Genomic DNA, 19,092 nt, shown 5'->3' on the forward strand with positions numbered 1-19,092 from the left:
CCTGAGGGCTGACTGTAGTAAACGCTGCTGTCATTATAGTCATAAACTAAGCACTACAAGTGCACATTTAAAAAAGAGTATAAATATCTTTCTTTAAAAATCCAGTTCTGGCTTAGCTGAAACGTCTGTTGCCTTGATTCTAAAATAACGCATTATTTATAAAGAGCCAAAATGTTATGGAAAACTTTCTCTTTTTTTTCTCTTACCAATTCTTGCATCGGGATAAGGCACTTCATGTAAATTAGTATAAAATGCTTCTAGTTCAAATGGTTCCTTCTTGTGGAAAGTAATGACTTTTGAGAATGGGGCAGGATGGTTCTTACAGAAAACTTCACATTCCCTAAAATGGAGTGGGAAAGACACTCACTTAGAAACAAACAGAAAGTTGCTTATGGATCTATTTACTGAATCCATTTCATTCTTAATTCATTAAAACAGCAATTGTAAAAATCTCTGCAGAAATAAAACAAATTATTGATTTTGCTCTAAACATGCCTTGTGAAGATTTATGGCTCAAAGTTTCATGATATCTATTATAACAACAGACAATTGTATTAAAAAGAGAAAAATAACATGAAAATATGTATATTTTAAAGCCAATGTGTAGGGTTCTTCAGATTTCAGGGCCAAGTCCTACTTACTAACTTTCCAAAAATATTTGCCACACATTACTCTTTTAACTCTGGCTACCTTTAATAAAAACTTTTGTTTGCAAATAATTTTAAACCTACAGAAAGGTGCAAAATTAAAAACAAGACAAGGAACACTAATGTATCTTTTATGTGGATTTACTACTTTACCCATTTGTTTTACCATCTGAGTGCACACACTCTGTGTATATTCTTCCTGCACCAACTGAGGGTGATATATATTACGGTCCTTTATGCCTAAAAACGTCAGTGTGCATCCTAATAGGGATATTCTCTGATGCTTTACGATTCATATTTCCATTTATTTTTCAGTTGATATAACAATTTTCTTTGTCGTATTTTACCCCTCCAATACAGGGAGTTTTTTAAACCTACATAGCAATTCCTATTCCTTAAATTGTTTAACAGAAACAGTTTATGACTATTTTTTATGGTGGCCCAGAAATCATGCTTTAATACTATGTTATCATCCTATTACTATAAGTATCCAAGGTTTTAAAATCTTGAATCTAAAAAAAAACAAAACAAAAAAGATCAAATCTTGAATCCATAAACCTCTTACTCTATCCTAGTTTTCAAGAACATACCAATACCTTCTACTTTCTTACTGTAGTCATTAGGCTATATCTACTTTTCAATTTATCTCCCCATACATTTTCTTATAATTTTTTTTCTGAATCACTTATACCTTGAAACCGAAATTAAATTTTATAGAATAATATTTCTTGGCTCAAAATTGGAATTATCTGGGGCAGATAGGTAAAAAAAATTATAAAGAAAAATACTGACATTAACACATGCCATTCAAATGCTTTCCAAGACATTCAGGTAAAGCTGATAATCCGTATTTTTGAAATGTAAACAACCGCATTTTCTTGGGTGTACTTATGTATAGAACACAGAACAAAAATTTAAAAATAACTTCAAAATGTAAACACACCATTATTCATTGTGCTAGCTATACTTCTGAAAAGCAGGCAAGTAAAATATATGAAATATAAATTTTGATTCTGGTAGGGAAGTAAGCTACTTTAATCCTGGGCCGCTTATGAAAAAAAATGTAAATGTTAATGAAAGCATAAAAATATAGCTTATGACAGACAGAAACATAAATTTAATAACAAAGTAATTTTTTTTTAACTACAGGCATGTTGAATTGAAAAGTATAGAAGAAAGTGAGCTAAAACAGGCAATCTCATAGAAGTTAACAGGAATGTAAACCAGTATCTTTTTAGAGAATAATCTGCCAATATTACTCAAAATAATGTGCATATTATTTGACGCAACAATTCCATGCCTACACTGCTATCTTACAGACATACCAAACACAACTGAACAAGCACAAGGATGTTCCTACTAGCACTGTTTAAAATAGCAGAAGTATGACCTAATACTGTATTGGTTAAATTTATTATGGCACACACAACTGTTGAAAAAACAGTTACTGTCTATTAATATGGGAAAACAAAATACAATATAATTGAAAAAGCCAAGTTACATTAGAGATTTATAGATAATCCTATATGTACTTTAAAAAGTATATGCTTTTATTTATTTATGGATAGTCAAATAAAATGACTGGACAGATAAACTAGCTGTTAAAAATATTTATGTCTGCAATACAGGCAAAGAGAGACTATGACAAATACAGATCTTTTTTTTATAATTCATACTGTCATTTATTTGAAAATGAGCCATGTTTTACTTTTATAAAAATCACAAAAAATATGCCTAATTATGATTTATAGGTGATGTATCATTTTTATATTTTGTTTTTTAAATACTTTACCTAAAAGTGTTTGGCAGAATTTTAAGACGTGTAAATTTCTCTAATTTAGAAAAGTAGATTTAATTGGTTAAAGATTTACAACAAGCTCTAATAAAGGTTTTAAAAATAACTTACCCAGTTCCGTCTTCAAAAGAGGTCTTCCACTTTAAAGTGACTGAGTAAGGAACAAGGTCTGTTATGGAAAATTCACGCACTTTAAATGCTGGTGAGAGAATCGCACACTGAAAATAAGATGTATACCATATTTAAATCAACAAATACAAATCATACCCTAGGTTACTCTGAACTGCTTAATAAAGTCCTCCTATTACAATTGTTACATTTTAAAAGTTACTGGTTTTTGGCAATGAGAATTGAAAATTTAAAAGGTCCAGAGTACACTTTATGTGACCTTACAAAAATTAACAGAATATTTTTACATCTCCAAAAGGAATTTTAAATTCCAGCAGACTGCGAGAATTTGTAAAATAACTATTCTTTCAGTGTTGTTACAGACGTACTGTCCTATTATAGCTTAAAAATATAAATGGGAAAGATACAAAACGTATTTATCAGAAATAACTTCAATTTACTTTAGCTTATTGACAAGTGGATGAAACAAATAACATTAAAAGACCCCTTTGGGATTATAAATCATTCTATTATAAAGACACATGCACACGTATGTTTATCGCAGCACCGTTTACAATAGCAAAACCTGGAACCAACCCAAATGCCCATCAATGACAGACTGGACAAAGGAAATGTGGCCCATGTACACCATGGAATACTATGCAGCCATAAAAAGGATGAGTTCATATCCTTTGTAGGGACATGGATGAAGCTCGAAACCATCATTCTCAGCAAACTGACACAAGAACAGAAAACCAAACACCATATGTTCTCACTCAGAGGCGGTTGTTGAACAATGAGAACATATGGGCACAGGGAGGGGAACATCACATACTGGGGTATGTTGGGGAGTGAGGGGCTGGGGAGGGACAATGGGGGGCAGGGAGTTTGGGGAAGAATAAACATTGGGAGAAATGCCTAATGTAGATGACAGGGGGAGGAGACAACAAACCACCATGGCATGTGGGTACCTATGCAACAATCCTGTAAGATCTGTAAATGTACCCCAGAACTTAAAGTACAATTAAAAAAAAGAGATCCCTTTGGATCCATCACTCATTTCTGGCAAAATACGTATTCTGAAAAATGAAATAACAATTATACCTGTAATGCACATCCTCTTGCAACAGCTTCATCAGCATTTAATGTGGTACTTATGTCTTTAAGAAAGAATCTGGTGATTTGTTCTTTCACTGCAGGAATTCGTGTTGCTCCTCCTACAATTTCTATACTACTAATATCTTCACGTTGTAAGCCTGGAAAATTTTTTTAATCAAGAAAAATGATAGTCTTTAAAAATCTGAACAGAAGGCTTTGTCAAGTACTTTTTTAAAAAGTGGAACTTCTTGTCAGAGAATAAAATGGAAAGAAAAATATAATTTTTAGAAAAAGGTAAAATTTAATAAATATTAATTATTTATGTGACAGGCAATGCACTTGGTCCAGATGATGAAGTGGCAGGCAATAGGAAGAGAAAAGCACTTCATGGGTTTTAAAAGACCTCTTCAGAGTCCTTCAATTTTATTTTCACCTCCCAAATCCCTATAGATGACATTTTTAATTGATTACCAAAATCCTTATGAAAAAGCAATCATGTCCCCATTTCTATGTTTTTTTTTTTTTTGTTGTTTGTTTTTTGTTTTTTGAGACAGAATCTCACTCTGTTGCCTAGGCTGGAATGCAGTGGCACACAGTCTCAGCTCTCCGCAATCTCTGCCTCCTAAGTTCAAGTGGTTCTCCCTCCCGCCTCAGCCTCTCAGGTAGCTGGGGTTACAGGAGCTACCATGGGGTTACCACCATGCCTGGCTAATTTTTGTATTTTTAGCAGAGACGTGGTTTCACCATGCTGGCCAGGCTGGTCTTGAACTCCTAACCTCAGGTGATCCACCTACCTTGGCCTCCCTAAGTGCTGGGATTACAGGCATTAGCCACCATGCCTGGCCAGAACTAGCATGAGTTTTATGATGTAAACAATAAAAAGAGCCAGGAAGAATTCTCGGAAACCCAGATTTATGGTGCCTTACTCATGAATGTGATAATCTCCCCTTAAAGGAGAAATACAAATCTTTTTTAAAAACAAAGTTTAATTTCTTTTATCATTATTTACCCCTGCTAAGTAAGCAACATTATGGTACAGTTTTGATAGTCCAGTAATTTCCACTTACTAGCTTGTTCCATTACTGCTTTTAAAGGTGGCTCAACCCTGGCTAAAAGGGAAGCACACAGTTGTTCAAATTGAGCCCTGTGAGAAAATAAGATACAATTCATTATTCTGGGATACAAAGTTGAACATATCTTCTAAAACAACAACAACAAAAATCAGACATGATCTAAATAAACATTATAAAATAAGTAAACACTTTTCAAACTAAAAACATACGTGGTACCTGTTCATTTTACTAGAAACATCAAGGTCATTCATGAAACACTCAATGTTCAATGGAAGATCTGATGCATTTGCACTCATTAGCTTCTTTAGTTTTTCACATTCCTGATATAAACGCAACAAGGCCCGAGAGTTTTCTTTCACATTTATCTTATATTTGGTCTTGAACTCATCACAGAAGTAGTCTACTAAAGCCTCATCAAAGTTCCTGCCACCCAAATATGGATCAAAGGTAGTAGCCAAGACCTGTTTAATTGAAAAAGCAGAACTAAATTTTCAGGAATATAGATTCTTCCAAAAAAAAAAGAAAAAAAGAAAAACCTCTAAAATAAAAATAAAAATGATGCTAAAAAACTTATCCAATCACAGGGGTGCTGAATTTGGAATCAGAGTTAAATGATCACTTATATTTAGCCAACTTATTTACTTATTCTTAATTTTCTGCTTTCTAGTTACAGATCCATATATCATAATTAAAAGAATAATTCTAATTCAGAAATAACTGAATTACAACAACTACAGCCTCATTATCTTACTCATTTGGTTCTACAAGAGCACTGAACAGATAGACCAAAATAAGGTTTAAGAGAGCAAAGAAACAGTCCTAAGCATATAAATGAGAACAAAACAAGAAAAGCAGATTCAGAGATTAAATATAAAATGCCATAATTGGTCAATTTACAGGTCAGAAATTAGGGCTTTTGACTATTACAAAACCAAAACCAAACAGAAACAAAAACCAACCAACAAAAAGACCACAACTCAGATTATTTTTACAGAAATATGTAAGAAACAAAAGGATAGAGAGTATAAATAAAACAAGTGAAAAGAGACAGGTAAGAACTGAACAAGCTGGTTGAGCAACAGGTTTCGCAGCAGAAGGGGTAAGCAAGTCATAGAAATTCAACACTATAGTTCTTGAAAGCATAGGACCAGACATCTAGGCTCGCTCCCTTGGGTAAAATGGCTACTTACAATAGTCACTAATAAAGAATCCTGCTGTTGATGTGGTTTTGCAGCTCTTTCTTTACAAGGTGGGTGATGGGGTGGTAGCATGGTGGTAAATATCACAGGAGGATATGAGTGCAATCTGTGTGGGGTGTTGCCCCACAGACTAGTATGGAGAATCCATGTATACACCTCTCATGAAGTCCAGTATTACCAAAAATAAATGCAAAATTATCTTCTTATATAACTAGTACAAGTGTGTATTCTGGGACGAAGGGCTATAGCCTTGATCGGATTTTCAAAGGGGTCTGTGATCTAGAAGTTATATTTCACTACAAAGTTATCTAGGAAGGAAAAAAGTTCTTTTAAAATAAGTTAATGGGTAAGGCTAAACACCAAGGATTAAATCAATTTATACTAAAAATTACCCTACATTCCATCTGAGTCATTTCCCTTTAATTTTCTGATTACAAAGAAGTTATTATAGTAAAATAAATTGAAATAGAATGCTCTTACAGTGTTGCAGTTTATCTCCTAAGTAAACACTACTCTGTGCATACTGGAGAGAGATTGTAAGTTTGGAGAAAGAATCAATGTAAAAGTGATTACAAATCGTAATTTGTAAGAAGCACATAGAAGTAAAATTATGATTAGAACGCTTGGATAAAAAGGTTTCTAAAATCAATGGGAATCATTTTGGAAAATGCTTCCCATAAGTATATTTACAGATAAACAACTTATGCTCCCTGATAGATGACTTCATTAACAACCTAAAAATAGAAACAACAATAAAAATAACTAATACATATTATAGCAGGTACTCTATGCCAGGCATTCCGAGAATTTTATATACATTAACTCATTTTGTCCTGTAAAATGCTATCAGGTAGTTACTGTTGTTGTTCTCAAATAAACAGACTTAAGATTTAGAGAGATTAAATAACTTGCTTAAGGTCATAGTTTAAGAGGCAGAGCCAGGATTCAAACCCAGCTATTATGGTCCTTTAGTCTGTGCTCTTAATATATGTAAACATAGCAAACTATTTACTTACTTTAAGTTTTCCTTTGTTAAAAGCACAAACCGAGACCTGATAGGCAGAATGTCCCATATCAATAAATACTACATTTCTTGGTTTCTCATCTAATGGGGGAAGATCCTGTTTATAAATTCCATATGCCAATGCAACTGTGTAAGAACAAAGAATTATGTTAATTCTAGCATAGCAATTACTTGGACAACAAGAAATGTCACTTTGACACTGCAATATGCAGTACAGTAATACATATTATCTTCAAAGTAAATTAACTTTTCATAATTTGGTTAATAATTATTTGAGACACAGTCTCACTCTGTTGCCTAAGCTGGAGTACAGTGGTGCAATCTCAGCTCACTGCAACCTCTGCCTCCTGAGTTCAAGCAATTCTCTTGACTTAGCCTCCTGAGTAGCTGGGATTACAGGTGTGTGTCACCACACCCAGCTACTTTTTTATATTTTTGGTAGGGATGGGGTTTCATCATGTTGGCCAGCCTGGTCTGGAACTCCTGACCTCATGATCTGCCCACCTCAGTCTCCCAAATGCTGGGATTAGAGGCGTGAGCCACTGTGCCCAGCCAATAATGTTATTTTTAACCTTATTTTTTTCCTTACTCAACTATTAACTCTATTAATATCTATAATAGTAATGAATTGTAAAGCCATTAAGACATATTTAACCTCTGCCAAAAAGTTCTACTACAAAGTAACAAGCTTAGAAGAATCAGTACATACATATACACACACATGACGCACACACACACATATACTGATTTTCAAATTGCAAAGTGCTTACCTGCAGTAGTTTCATTCATCAGCCTTAAACAATTTAAACCTGCAACCTGGGCAGCAGCCATCACAGATCTTCTCTCGGCATCAGTGAAAAAGCTAGGAATCTATTATTTAAAAACAACAGTTAAGTATAGTGTTTTTTTTTTTTTTTTTTTTTTTTTTTTTGAGACGGAGTTTCGCTCTTGTTACCCAGGCTGGAGTGCAATGGCGTGATCTCGGCTCACCGCAACCTCCGCCTCCTGGGTTCAGGCAATTCTCCTGCCTCAGCCTCCCGAGTGGCTGGGATTACAGGCACGCACCACCATGCCCAGCTAATTTTTTGTATTTTAGTAGAGACGGGGTTTCACCATGTTGACCAGGTTGGTCTCGATCTCTCGACCTCGTGTACCACCCGCCTCGGCCTCCCAAAGTGCTGGGATTACAGGCTTGAGCCACCGCGCCCGGCCTAAGTATAGTGTTTTACTTAAACATTTCATCAGCTGAAAAATATAAAATAATTATCCTAAAACTTATGCACAGTTTAAGTCAAAAAATGTTCTAATAAGTGAAACACGACTTTTTTATTTTTTAAATTTGACAATTTCTATACCATAAAGATCTGACCTAAAGTATGAATAACTAATTTAAAGCAAGGTTATATGGCAAGGTTGCCTAAGTTTTGTTAATCTAAATACTTCTGGTGGTAGTCTGATCTATTAAAAATATATTTGCTCATCTTTCATAATAAAAACTAAAAACTCAAGAGTCTGAAAATGAGATTAGAGAAATATGTTATGGTATGTCCATATAATGGAATCCTATGCAGCTGTTACAAAGAAGCAAGTAGATATGAATTGTCATGGAATACTATTTTAATTATGTTAAAAATAAAAAGGGCACGTATAACATTACTTCATTATTGTGTGTATACACACCCAACCAGAAGAGTATATTCCTGTTTTAAATGATTACATTTCAAAGGAGGGAAACTATATTGTAGGGAACTTGTGATAAATATGAATTTCCTTTAAAAATCACCAAACAACATTGAAAAAAAAATACACACACACACACACACACACACACACACATTTTTAAAGAGACTGTGTCTAGCTCTGCCTCACAGGCTGAAGTGCAGTGGTGTGATCATAGCTCACTGCAGCTTTAAACTCCTGGGCTCAAAAAATTCTCTCGCTTCAGCCTCCTGAGTAGCTGGGACTACAGGTGTGTGCCACCATGCCTGGCTAAATTTCAAAAAAAAAATTGTAGAGACGGGGTCTCACTATGGTTGCCCAGGCTGGTCTCTAACACCTGGTTTCAAGCAGGCCTCCCGCTTTGGTTTCCCAAAGTACTGGGGTTAAAGACATAAGCCACCATACCCAGTCCATTAAATACATCTCTATTTAAAAGTTAAACTCAAGTCTTAAAATATATAAAGATGTATGTGTGTGTGTCTGTGTGTGTGTATATATATCCTAGTTTTATCAAACTAAGAAGTACTTTAATTTGGCATATAGAACAATTTAGCAAATTACTAACTATATTCACATAAAAATAACTTGGAGCTCTTCCAGTTTTAAGTTTCAGTAAGTAGTTTCCTTTAATTTTATTGTTTTATGAATTTAGAAATTTCACTGAACAGATTGGCAACAGAAAAAGAATTTAAATTTTCCTTGGTAAACTTCTTATCTGATTTGGTATTATCCTCCTGACAAAACTCTAAGTTATCATGCATGCTTCATTTAATACTCACTGAGCACTTACAAGCCAGATACTTTTCTAACTACCAGGAAAACAGCACAAAACAGAAAAAATATTTGCCCCTGTGGAACTCACAATGGGTCTCCTGCACCAACCACAAAGTTAATAATGGCCAAAAGTTTGTATTACTCTGTTCTGATATGAATTTCTGACACAAAAGTAAAAGCAAGTATAATTAAATAGAAATGGATTTGAATTTAAGATGAATCTCTAAAATTTGTATGATTCTAACATACACTTTCAAGTGGTAATATAACAATTATGAGTATGGGCTTCGGAATTAACTATCTGGCTCTATCACTATATTTGCTGTGTTGATATTGGGCAAGTTATCGGACACCTCAGTGTCTTACTTTTTAAATCTATAAAACTAGAGTTAATAATATACCTACCTCATAGGTTGCTTCTGAGATTAAATGGGTTAAAATGCTTATAAATAGTGCCTGGTCAATGGTAAACTCTATTATTCACTATTACTAAATGGCTAGAAAATAAAATATTAAGCTCTAATATTTTTCTCTCATTTAAAAAATTCCAAATGCCTATGAAAAAAACTGATTACTAAACTCACTGAACAGTTCATAATCTGATTCTGTATTCTGTTTTTCTAATGACATGAGATGCTTAAACTTTTGTGGTCAGGCTTAATAGTAAGAATATATCAACTTAGTTAACGTGTAGGTTAGAACTAGTTAACTATGTTTAATGGGACCTCAAGAGATAAGACAGGGCAAATAATTTAAATGTTTTAAGAATCCTTAATCTTTTTTCCCTGATATGCAACCTCAAATCCCCAACTAGAAATTTTCAACCTTTGCTATAAAATGTTAAGGTCCTCACAGGTGGGAAGTTAATTGCTGAGAACATACTTAGGGATAAGTAACAGATGCCAGTAGTCATTAGTTACATAACAATTTTTCAAGAGTTATTGATCATCGTAATTGATTTTATTGGAAATTCAATCCTAACCTTTAGCAAATAAGGCAGTTTTTTTTTAAAGAGTCAAATGGATTTAGGTTATTTACTGGATAAGGGCGGAAAGTATAAGAGAAGAAAATTACATCAATACACTGAAAAATATAATTCAAAGGTATTCATTACTGAAGTAAAACTTACTGAAATCACACAGTCGGCCACTGGTTTCTTCAAAGCACTTTCTGAAGTCTCTTTAAGCTTGGCTAACAGCATTCCAGTAACTTGCTCGATTGCAAAAGGTCTCTCTTCTTCTAAGTACCGCACCTAACACCAAAAGTTGGGATATTTATTAAGAGTCATTTGTTTATCCAACAAATATTCAGTGAGCATCTTCTCTATATGTGATAGACATACAATATGAAAAAGACACCCTTCCTCACCCTTGCTCAAGGAGGTTTTATCTCAGAAAAACTATCATTTTAGAATCATAATCTCATTAAAAACAGTGACCCTGTCATTTCTGAGGCTACTGTACCTTACACACAGTATTATAACCAAGAAAAGTATTTTCAAAAGTATAGTCTCTACCCTCTCAGATCCTCACTTCCCACAAAAACCATTTTTATCATTCATTTTCCAAGTGTGACACAACAAACAATGAAAAGGAAAATATCAAATAATCTTTCTTTTGAAAGTCAGAACTCTCCCTAGGTTTAAAATGAGAGCTTCAGTCATACAGCTTTGGGAAAAGGAAATGAGAACATCACTCTTTTAAGCAGCACAATGTGTTTATGTATTGAGTATGTTAAATATATGTATCTAATGACTTAAGATTTACTTTGAATCAGACCTAAAATTGATAAGCATTTGTTTCCAAACCTATTTACAAGAAAAATAAAAAAACAAGTACTATATCAAATTACTGCCTTTAAACCAGGGAGCAGAGAGAAATCAAGCACACAGAAATAAGGGAAAATGAATCATAGTCTTATTCTGACTATCGGAGGCATGATCATACAATATTCTTTTGTATAAGAACATTCTAAAAGTTTAATGAAATAAAATATATTTAAATAAATGTATAAAAAATAAATGGATAACATGCTTGAGGAGTTAAACATTGATTTTCTTGTCTTCAAAAGATGACACAGTTTGAGAAGAGTGAAGATGGTGCTGTAGGACCAACTCAGGATTGCAGTTCCCAGTGAATCCGCAGAGGGTGAGTGGATGCCGCATTTCCATATGGATCTTTACTGTCCACAGACTAGGAGATTCCCAGGTGTAAGAGCCCCACGGGCCGCCAGCACGGCAGTTTGGGCCGAGGCCGCAGCGCAGCGACACTCCGTACAAAATACACTGGTTTGGTTGCCCTGTTAAACCGGCAATTGGAGATTTTGGAAGGCAGATTAGCACATTCATCTGATTAAATGGGACTTAAACAGAAAGCCAGGCCAGGAGATTCCCGGGCAGCAATGTGGTTTGAGCTGGCGCAGTGGGTCACTGCACGGGAAATCACACAGATCCCGGTGCCCTTGCAGCACATGACTGGAACACCTGGGAGAGAGTTAACCGTTCAACTTAAAAAAAAAAAAAAAAAAAAGGCTCTGAGGCAGGGAGCCAGGTGATCAGGCTCGGCGGGTCCCACCCCCACAAAAACAAACAAAACAGCAATTGGAAACACTCAGGGTTGAGAGTTTCACGGCAAGCACAGCTGAACCCAGGACACTGCAGCTCCGTGGGGAAGTGGCGTCCGCCACTACCAAGGCACGCGACCCCTACGAAGGTACGCAGCCATTGCTGATGCAGCCTGCCGTTGCCGAGGCAACCCGCCATAACAGAGAGAGTCCGCCACTACAGAGGTGGGCCAGCATCACCACTGCAGTTCTAACCACACCCATATAAACAGGACTACAGGGAATTACACACGGCAGCAGGATGGAGCCCATGGCAGCTCATCATAGCCACTACAGGCAAGCAGTGACTAGACTGCCTCCTTGATGGGCAGGACAGTGCAACGGATACTCAAAAATAAAGCCCTAACTCCCCGGGACAGAGCACCTGAGGAAAAAAAAGGGGCTTTATGAGTTCTGCTGCAGCAAATTTAAACGTACCTGCCTAGCAGCCCTGAATGAACAACAGAGCTCACAGCTCAGCACTAGAGCTCCTATAAAGTACAGACTGTCTCCTCAAGCAGCTCCCTGACCCACGTATATCCAAAGAGTCACCTCACTAAGGACTGATCAGACTGACATTTGGTGGGCATCATTCAGGGACAAAGATAGCAGAAGAAGAATCTGGTAGCAACCTCACGGTTCCGCAGCTGCTGCAGGAGTTCCCCAGGCAAGCAGGGCCTGGAGTGGACCTCAGCAGTGGGGCCAGACTGTTAGAAGGAAAACTAAGAAATAGAAATACTTCATCATCAACAATCTAGATGTCCACTCAGAGACCCGATCAGAAAAGCAGCAACCACTCACAAGACAGGTGGATAAATCCACAAAGACGGGAAGACACCAGTGCAAAAAGGAGGAAAACACCTGACACCAGAACACCTCGCCTCCTACAAAGGACAAAAACGCCTCACCAGCAAGGGAACAAAGCTGGACGGAGAATGAGTGTGATGAAATGATGGAATCAGACTTCAAAAGGTGGGTAATGAGAAACTTCTGTGAGCTAAAAGAACATGTTCTAAATCAATGCAAAGAAACCAAGAACCTTGAAAAAATATTTGAGGAAATGATAATAAGAATGGACAACTTAGAGAGGAATATGAGTGAACTGAAGGGGCTGAAAAACACAACACGAGAACTTTGCAAAGCATGCACAAGTTTCAACAGCCGAATTGACCAAGCTGAAGAAAGGATATCAGAAGTCGAAGATGAACTCAATGAAATAAAATGAGAAGCCAAGATTAGAGAAAAAAGCACAAAAAAGAATGAACAAAGTCTCCAAGAAATGTGGGACTATATGAAGAGACCAAATCTATGTTTGATAGGTGTACCTGAATGTGACGAAGAGAATGAATTCAGGCTGGAAAATACTCTTCAGGATATTATGCAGGAAAACTTCCCCAACCTAGCAAGCCAGGCCAATATTCAAGTCCAGGAAATACAGAGACCACCACAAAGATATTCCACAAGAAGAGCAACCGCAACACACACAATCGTCAGATTAACCAGGGTTGAAATGAAGGAGAAAATGCTAAGGGCAGCCAGAGAGAAAGGTCGGGTCACCCACAAAGGGAAGCCCATCAGACTCACAGCAGATTTCTCAGCAGAAACCCTACAAGCCAGAAGAGAGTGGGGTCCAATATTCAACATCCTTAAAGAAAAGAACTTTCAACCCAGAATTTCATATCCAGCCAAACTGAGCTTCATAAGTGAAGGAAAAATAAAATCCTTTGCTAACAAGCAGGTACTCAGAGATTTTGTCACCACCAGGCCTGCTTTACAAGAGCTCCTGAAAGAGGCACTACACATAGAAAGGAATAACAAGTACCAGCCATTCTAAAAACATACCAAATGCTAAAGAGCATCAACAAAATGAAGAATCTGCATCATCCAACAGGCAAAACAACCAGCTAGCATCAAAATGGCAGTATCAAGTTCACACATAACAATATTAACCCTAAATGTAAATGGGCTAAATGCACCAATCAAAAGACACAGACTGGCAAATTGGATAAAAAGCCAAAACCCATCAGCGTGCTGTATCCAGGAAACCCATCTCACATGCAAGGATACACAAAGGCTCAAAATAAAGGGATAGAGGAAGATTTACCAAGCAAATGGAGAGCAAAAAAATGCAGAAGTTGCAATTCTCATCTCTGACAAAATAGACTTTAAAGCAACAAAGATCAAAAGGGACAAAGAAGGCCATTACATAATGGTAAAAGGATCGATACAACAAGAAGAGCTAACGATCCTAAACATATATGGACCCAATGCAGGAGCACCCAGATATATAAGGCAAGTTCTTAATGACTTACAAAGAGACTTAGACTCCCACACAATAATAGTGGGAGACTTTAACACTCCACTGTCAATATTAGACAGATCAACCGGACAGAAAATTAACAAGGATATCCAGGACTTGAACTCTGACCTGGAACAAGCAAACCTGATAGACATTTACAGAACTCTCCACCCCAAATCCACAGAATATACACTCTTCTCAGCACCACATCACACCTACTCTAAAATTGACCAGATAATTGGAAGTAAAGCACTCCTCAGCAAATGCAAAACAACGAAAATCATAACAAACAGTCTCTCAGACCATAGTGCAATCAAGTTAGAACTCAGAATTTAGAAACTAACTCAGAACCTCACAGCTTCATGGAAACTGAACAACTGGCTCTTGAATATTGATTGGATAAACAATGAAATGAAGGCAGAAATAAAGAAGTTCTGCGAAACCAATGAGAACGAAGACACAATATACCAGAATCTCTGGGACACATTTAAAGCAGTCTCTAGAGGAAAATATATAGCAATAAGTGCCCACATGAGAAGAGTGGAGAGATCCAAAATTGACACCCTAATGTCAAAATTGAAAGAGCAAGACCAAGAAAACTCAAAACCTAGCAGAAGGCAAGAAATAACTAAGATCAGAGCAGAAATGAAAGAGATAGAGACACGAAAAAACCTTCAAAAAATCAATAAATCCAAGAGCTGGTTTTTTGAAAAGATCAAAAAATAGACCACTAGCCAGATTAATAAAAAAGAAGAGAGAATAACCAAATAGATGCAATAAAAAATGATAAAGGGGAAATCACCACAGATTCCACAGAAATTCAAACCATCATCAGAGAATATTACAAACAACTCTATGCACATAAACTAGTAAACCTGGAAGAAATGGATAAATTCCTGGAAACTTGTGTCCTCCCAAGCCTAAACCAGGAGGAAGCCAAAACTATGAATAGACCAATAACAAGGTCTGAAGTTGAGGCAGCAATTAAGGGCCTACCACACAAAAAAGCCCAGGTCCAGATAGGTTCACAGCCGAATTCTACCAGATACACAAAGAGGAGCTGGTACCATTCCTTCTGAAACTATTCCAAATAATCCAAAAAGAGGGAATCCTTCCCAAATCATTTTATGAGACCAACATCATCCTGATACCAAAACCCGGCAGAGACCCAACAAGAAAAGAAAACTTCAGGCCAATATCCATGATGAACATAGATGCAAAAGTCGTCAATAAAATGCTGCCAAGCCGATTGCAACAGCACATCAAAAAGCTTATCCATCATCATCAAGTAGGATTCATCCCCAGGATGCAAGGCTGATTCAGCATACACAAGTCTATAAATGTAATTCACCACATAAACAGAACCATAAATTGATGCAGAGAAGGCATTTGACAAAATACAACAGCCCTTTATGCTAAAAGCCCTCAATAAACTCGGAATTGATGGAACGTATCTCAAAATAATAAAAGCTATTTATGACAAACCAACAGCCAATATCATACTGAATGGGCAAAAACTGGAAGCATTCCCTTTGAAATCTGGCACTAGACCAGGATGCCCTCTCTCACCACTCCTATTCAATATACTACTGCAAGTTCTAGCCAGAGCAATCAGGCAGGAGAAAGAAATAACGGGTATTCAAATAGGAAAGGAGGAAGCCAAATTGTCTCTATTTGCAGACGACATGATAGTGTATCTAGAAGTCCCCATCGTCTCAGCCCAAAAACTCCTGAAACTGATAAGCAACTTCAGCAAAGTCTCAGGATATAAAATCAATGTGCAAAAATCACAAGCATTCCTATACACCAATAACAGACTGAAAGAGAGCGAAATCAAAAATGAACTGCCATTCACAATTGCTACAAAGAGAATAAAATACCTAGGAATACAACTTACAAGGAACATAAGGGACCTCTTAACTACAAACCACTGCTCAACAAAATCAGAGAGGACACAAACAGATGGAGAAACACTCCATGTTCATGGTTAGGAAGAATCAATATCATGAAAATGGCCATACTGCCCAAAGTAATTTACAGACTCAACACTATCCTCATCAAGCTACCATTGACTTTCTTCACAGAACTGGAAAAAACAACCATGAACTTCATATGGAACCAAAAGAGAGCCCACATAGCCAAGTCAATTCTAAGCAAAAGAACACAGCAGGAGGCATCATACTACCGGACTTCAAACTATACTACAAGGCTACAGTAATCAAAACAGCATGGTACTGGTACCAAAACAGAGATATAGACCAATGGAACAGAACAGAGGCATCGGAGGCAACACAACCTACCTACAACCGTACAATCTTTGATAAACCTGACAAAAACAAGCAATGGGGAAAGGATTCCCTGTTTAATAAATGGTGTTGGGAAAACTGGCTAGCCATGTGCAGAAAGCAGAAACTGGACCCCTTCCTGACACCTTACACTAACATTAACTCCAGATGGATTAAAGACTTAAACATAAGACCTGGCACCATAAAAACCCTAGGAGAAAATTTTGGCAAAACCATTCAGGACATAGGAGTAGGCAAGGACTTCATGACCAAAACACCAAAAGCATTGGCAACAAAAGCCAAAATAGACAAACGGGACCTAATGAAACTCCACAGCTTCTGCACGGCAAAAGAAACAGTCATTAGAGTGAATTGGCAACCAACAGAATGGGAAAACATTTTTGCAGGACTGATATCCAGAATTTACATAGAACTCAAACAGATTTACAAGAAAAAAACAAACAAGCCCATTCAAAAATGGGCAAAGGATATGAACAGACACTTTACAAAAGAAGACATACATGAGGCCAACAAACATATGAAAAAATGCTCATCATCACTGGTCATTAGAGAGATGCAAATCAAGACCACATTGAGATACCATCTCATGCCAGTTAGAATGGCGATCATTAAAAAATCTGGAGACAACAGATGCTGGAGAGGATGTGGAGAAATAGGAACACTTTTACACTGCTGTTGGGAGTGTAAATTAGTTCAACCATTGTGGAAGACAGTGTGGCAATTCCTCAAGGACCTAGAAATAGAAATTCCATTTGACCCAGCAATCCCATTACTGCGTATATATCCAAAGGACCATAAATTGGTCTACCGTAAGGACACATGCACACGAATATTCATTGCAGCACTGTTTACAATAGCAAAGACCTGGAACCAACCCAAATGCCCATCAATGATAGACTGGTCTGGGAAAATGTGGCACATATACACCATGGAATATTATGCAGCAATAAAAAATGATGAGTTTGTGTCCTTTGTAGGGACATGGATGAATCTGGAGAACATCATTCTCAGCAAACTGACACAAGAACAGAAAATGAAATACTGCATATTCTCACTCATAGGTGGGTGATGAACAATGAGAACACATGGACACAGGGAAGGGAGCACTACACACTGGGGTTATTGGGGGGAATAGAAGAGGAACAGTTGGGGGGAGCTGGGGAGAGATAGCATGGGGAGAAATGCCAAATGTGGGTGAAGGGGAGGAAGGCAGCAAAATACACTGCCACGTGTGTACCTATGCAACTATCTTGCATGTTCTGCACATGTACCCCAAAACCTAAAATGCAATAAAAAAAAAAAGATGACATAGTTCAACATAGGACCAATTGATGTTTCAAAGCCCTTTCTACTAGCTTACGGGCAGTAAGAAATTCTGTTACTCAAAACTTTGGTTTTGCCTTTCTTAAAAATGTTATTCTATTTTTCTCAGGCTATTCCCAAAGCCTGATCTATTAATTTTTCACTTTAAGAAGTTAAACTACTTACAAAATTAAGTAGTTCAAATCTTAAACTGGAGTACAATAAACTGCTCTAGGTAACTATTAGCCAGAGCTTATCATATCTAAAAGATATCTGAATATTATTTTCTATCTCAGTTGTTACTATCATAATCATCCAGTTTTTCACTTCAGTAACCTGAAAATTTCACCTAAAATATGACTTCATAATTTGTTCCTGGTGTTTAACTTCTCTTGGTGTCTTCCTCAACTATTTTAACAGCCTCCTGTCTCCTTACTACAATTGATCATCCACCTTTTATTCAGAACCCTCTTCTAAAAATGGAACTGTGTACACATCCATAACACATATATCAAGTCTAAAATTAGTTACTACAAACAGCTTACAAGATAATTTGCATAGCATTAAGTTTGTCCTTCTAAAGTACACAGTTCAGTATATTCACAAAGTTGTGCACTGGTCATCATCACCCAAAAAGAAACCCTTTACCCATTAGTAGTCATTCTCTATTTTTCCTTCCCTTAACCCTTAGTAACCACTAATCTGACTTTGTTTCTATGAATTTGTCCTACTCTGGATATTCTATATAAAAGGAATCATACAGTATGTGGCCTTTGGTATCTGGCTTCTTTCACCTGGCATGTTTTCAAGGTTGATACATGTTGTAGCACATATCAGTACTCCATTCCTTTTTATGGGCAAATAATATTCCTTTTTATGGGCAAATGTGGTAAGCTACACCACATTTTGTATACCTACTCATCATTTGATAGACACTTGTATGGTTTCCACTTTTTGGCTATTATAAATAATGCTTTTATGAACATTCATGTACAAGGTTTTGTGTATACACATGTTTCAATTCTCTTGCATATAAGCCCAGTGGTGGAATTTCTGGGCCATACAGTAGCTCCATGTGTTTTGAGGCTAGTTTTTGAAAAAAATAAACACAAACATGTTTTGGTTAACTAATCTATAACTATGTCAG

The 19,092-nt window shown here is 36.6% G+C and overlaps 1 protein-coding gene across 2 annotated transcripts in view; it reads right to left on the reverse strand.

Moving 5' to 3' along the window:
• Positions 1-19,092, reverse strand: part of HSPA4L (heat shock protein family A (Hsp70) member 4 like) — a 56,529-nt gene that overhangs the window by 23,649 nt on the left and 13,788 nt on the right. For both annotated transcript variants that reach the window (XM_002745370.6, XM_035292980.3), the window contains exons 4-11: positions 10,567-10,689; positions 7,715-7,814; positions 6,937-7,070; positions 4,938-5,182; positions 4,716-4,792; positions 3,655-3,806; positions 2,554-2,660; positions 207-340 (exon numbers count right to left, since the gene is read on the reverse strand). In XM_002745370.6, the coding sequence (XP_002745416.1) occupies positions 207-340; positions 2,554-2,660; positions 3,655-3,806; positions 4,716-4,792; positions 4,938-5,182; positions 6,937-7,070; positions 7,715-7,814; positions 10,567-10,689 (1,072 nt within the window). The remainder of the gene's footprint in view (positions 1-206; positions 341-2,553; positions 2,661-3,654; positions 3,807-4,715; positions 4,793-4,937; positions 5,183-6,936; positions 7,071-7,714; positions 7,815-10,566; positions 10,690-19,092) is intronic.

Source organism: Callithrix jacchus, chromosome 3, assembly GCF_049354715.1.
Source record: "Callithrix jacchus isolate 240 chromosome 3, calJac240_pri, whole genome shotgun sequence".
NCBI classification, from domain to species: domain Eukaryota; kingdom Metazoa; phylum Chordata; class Mammalia; order Primates; family Cebidae; genus Callithrix; species Callithrix jacchus.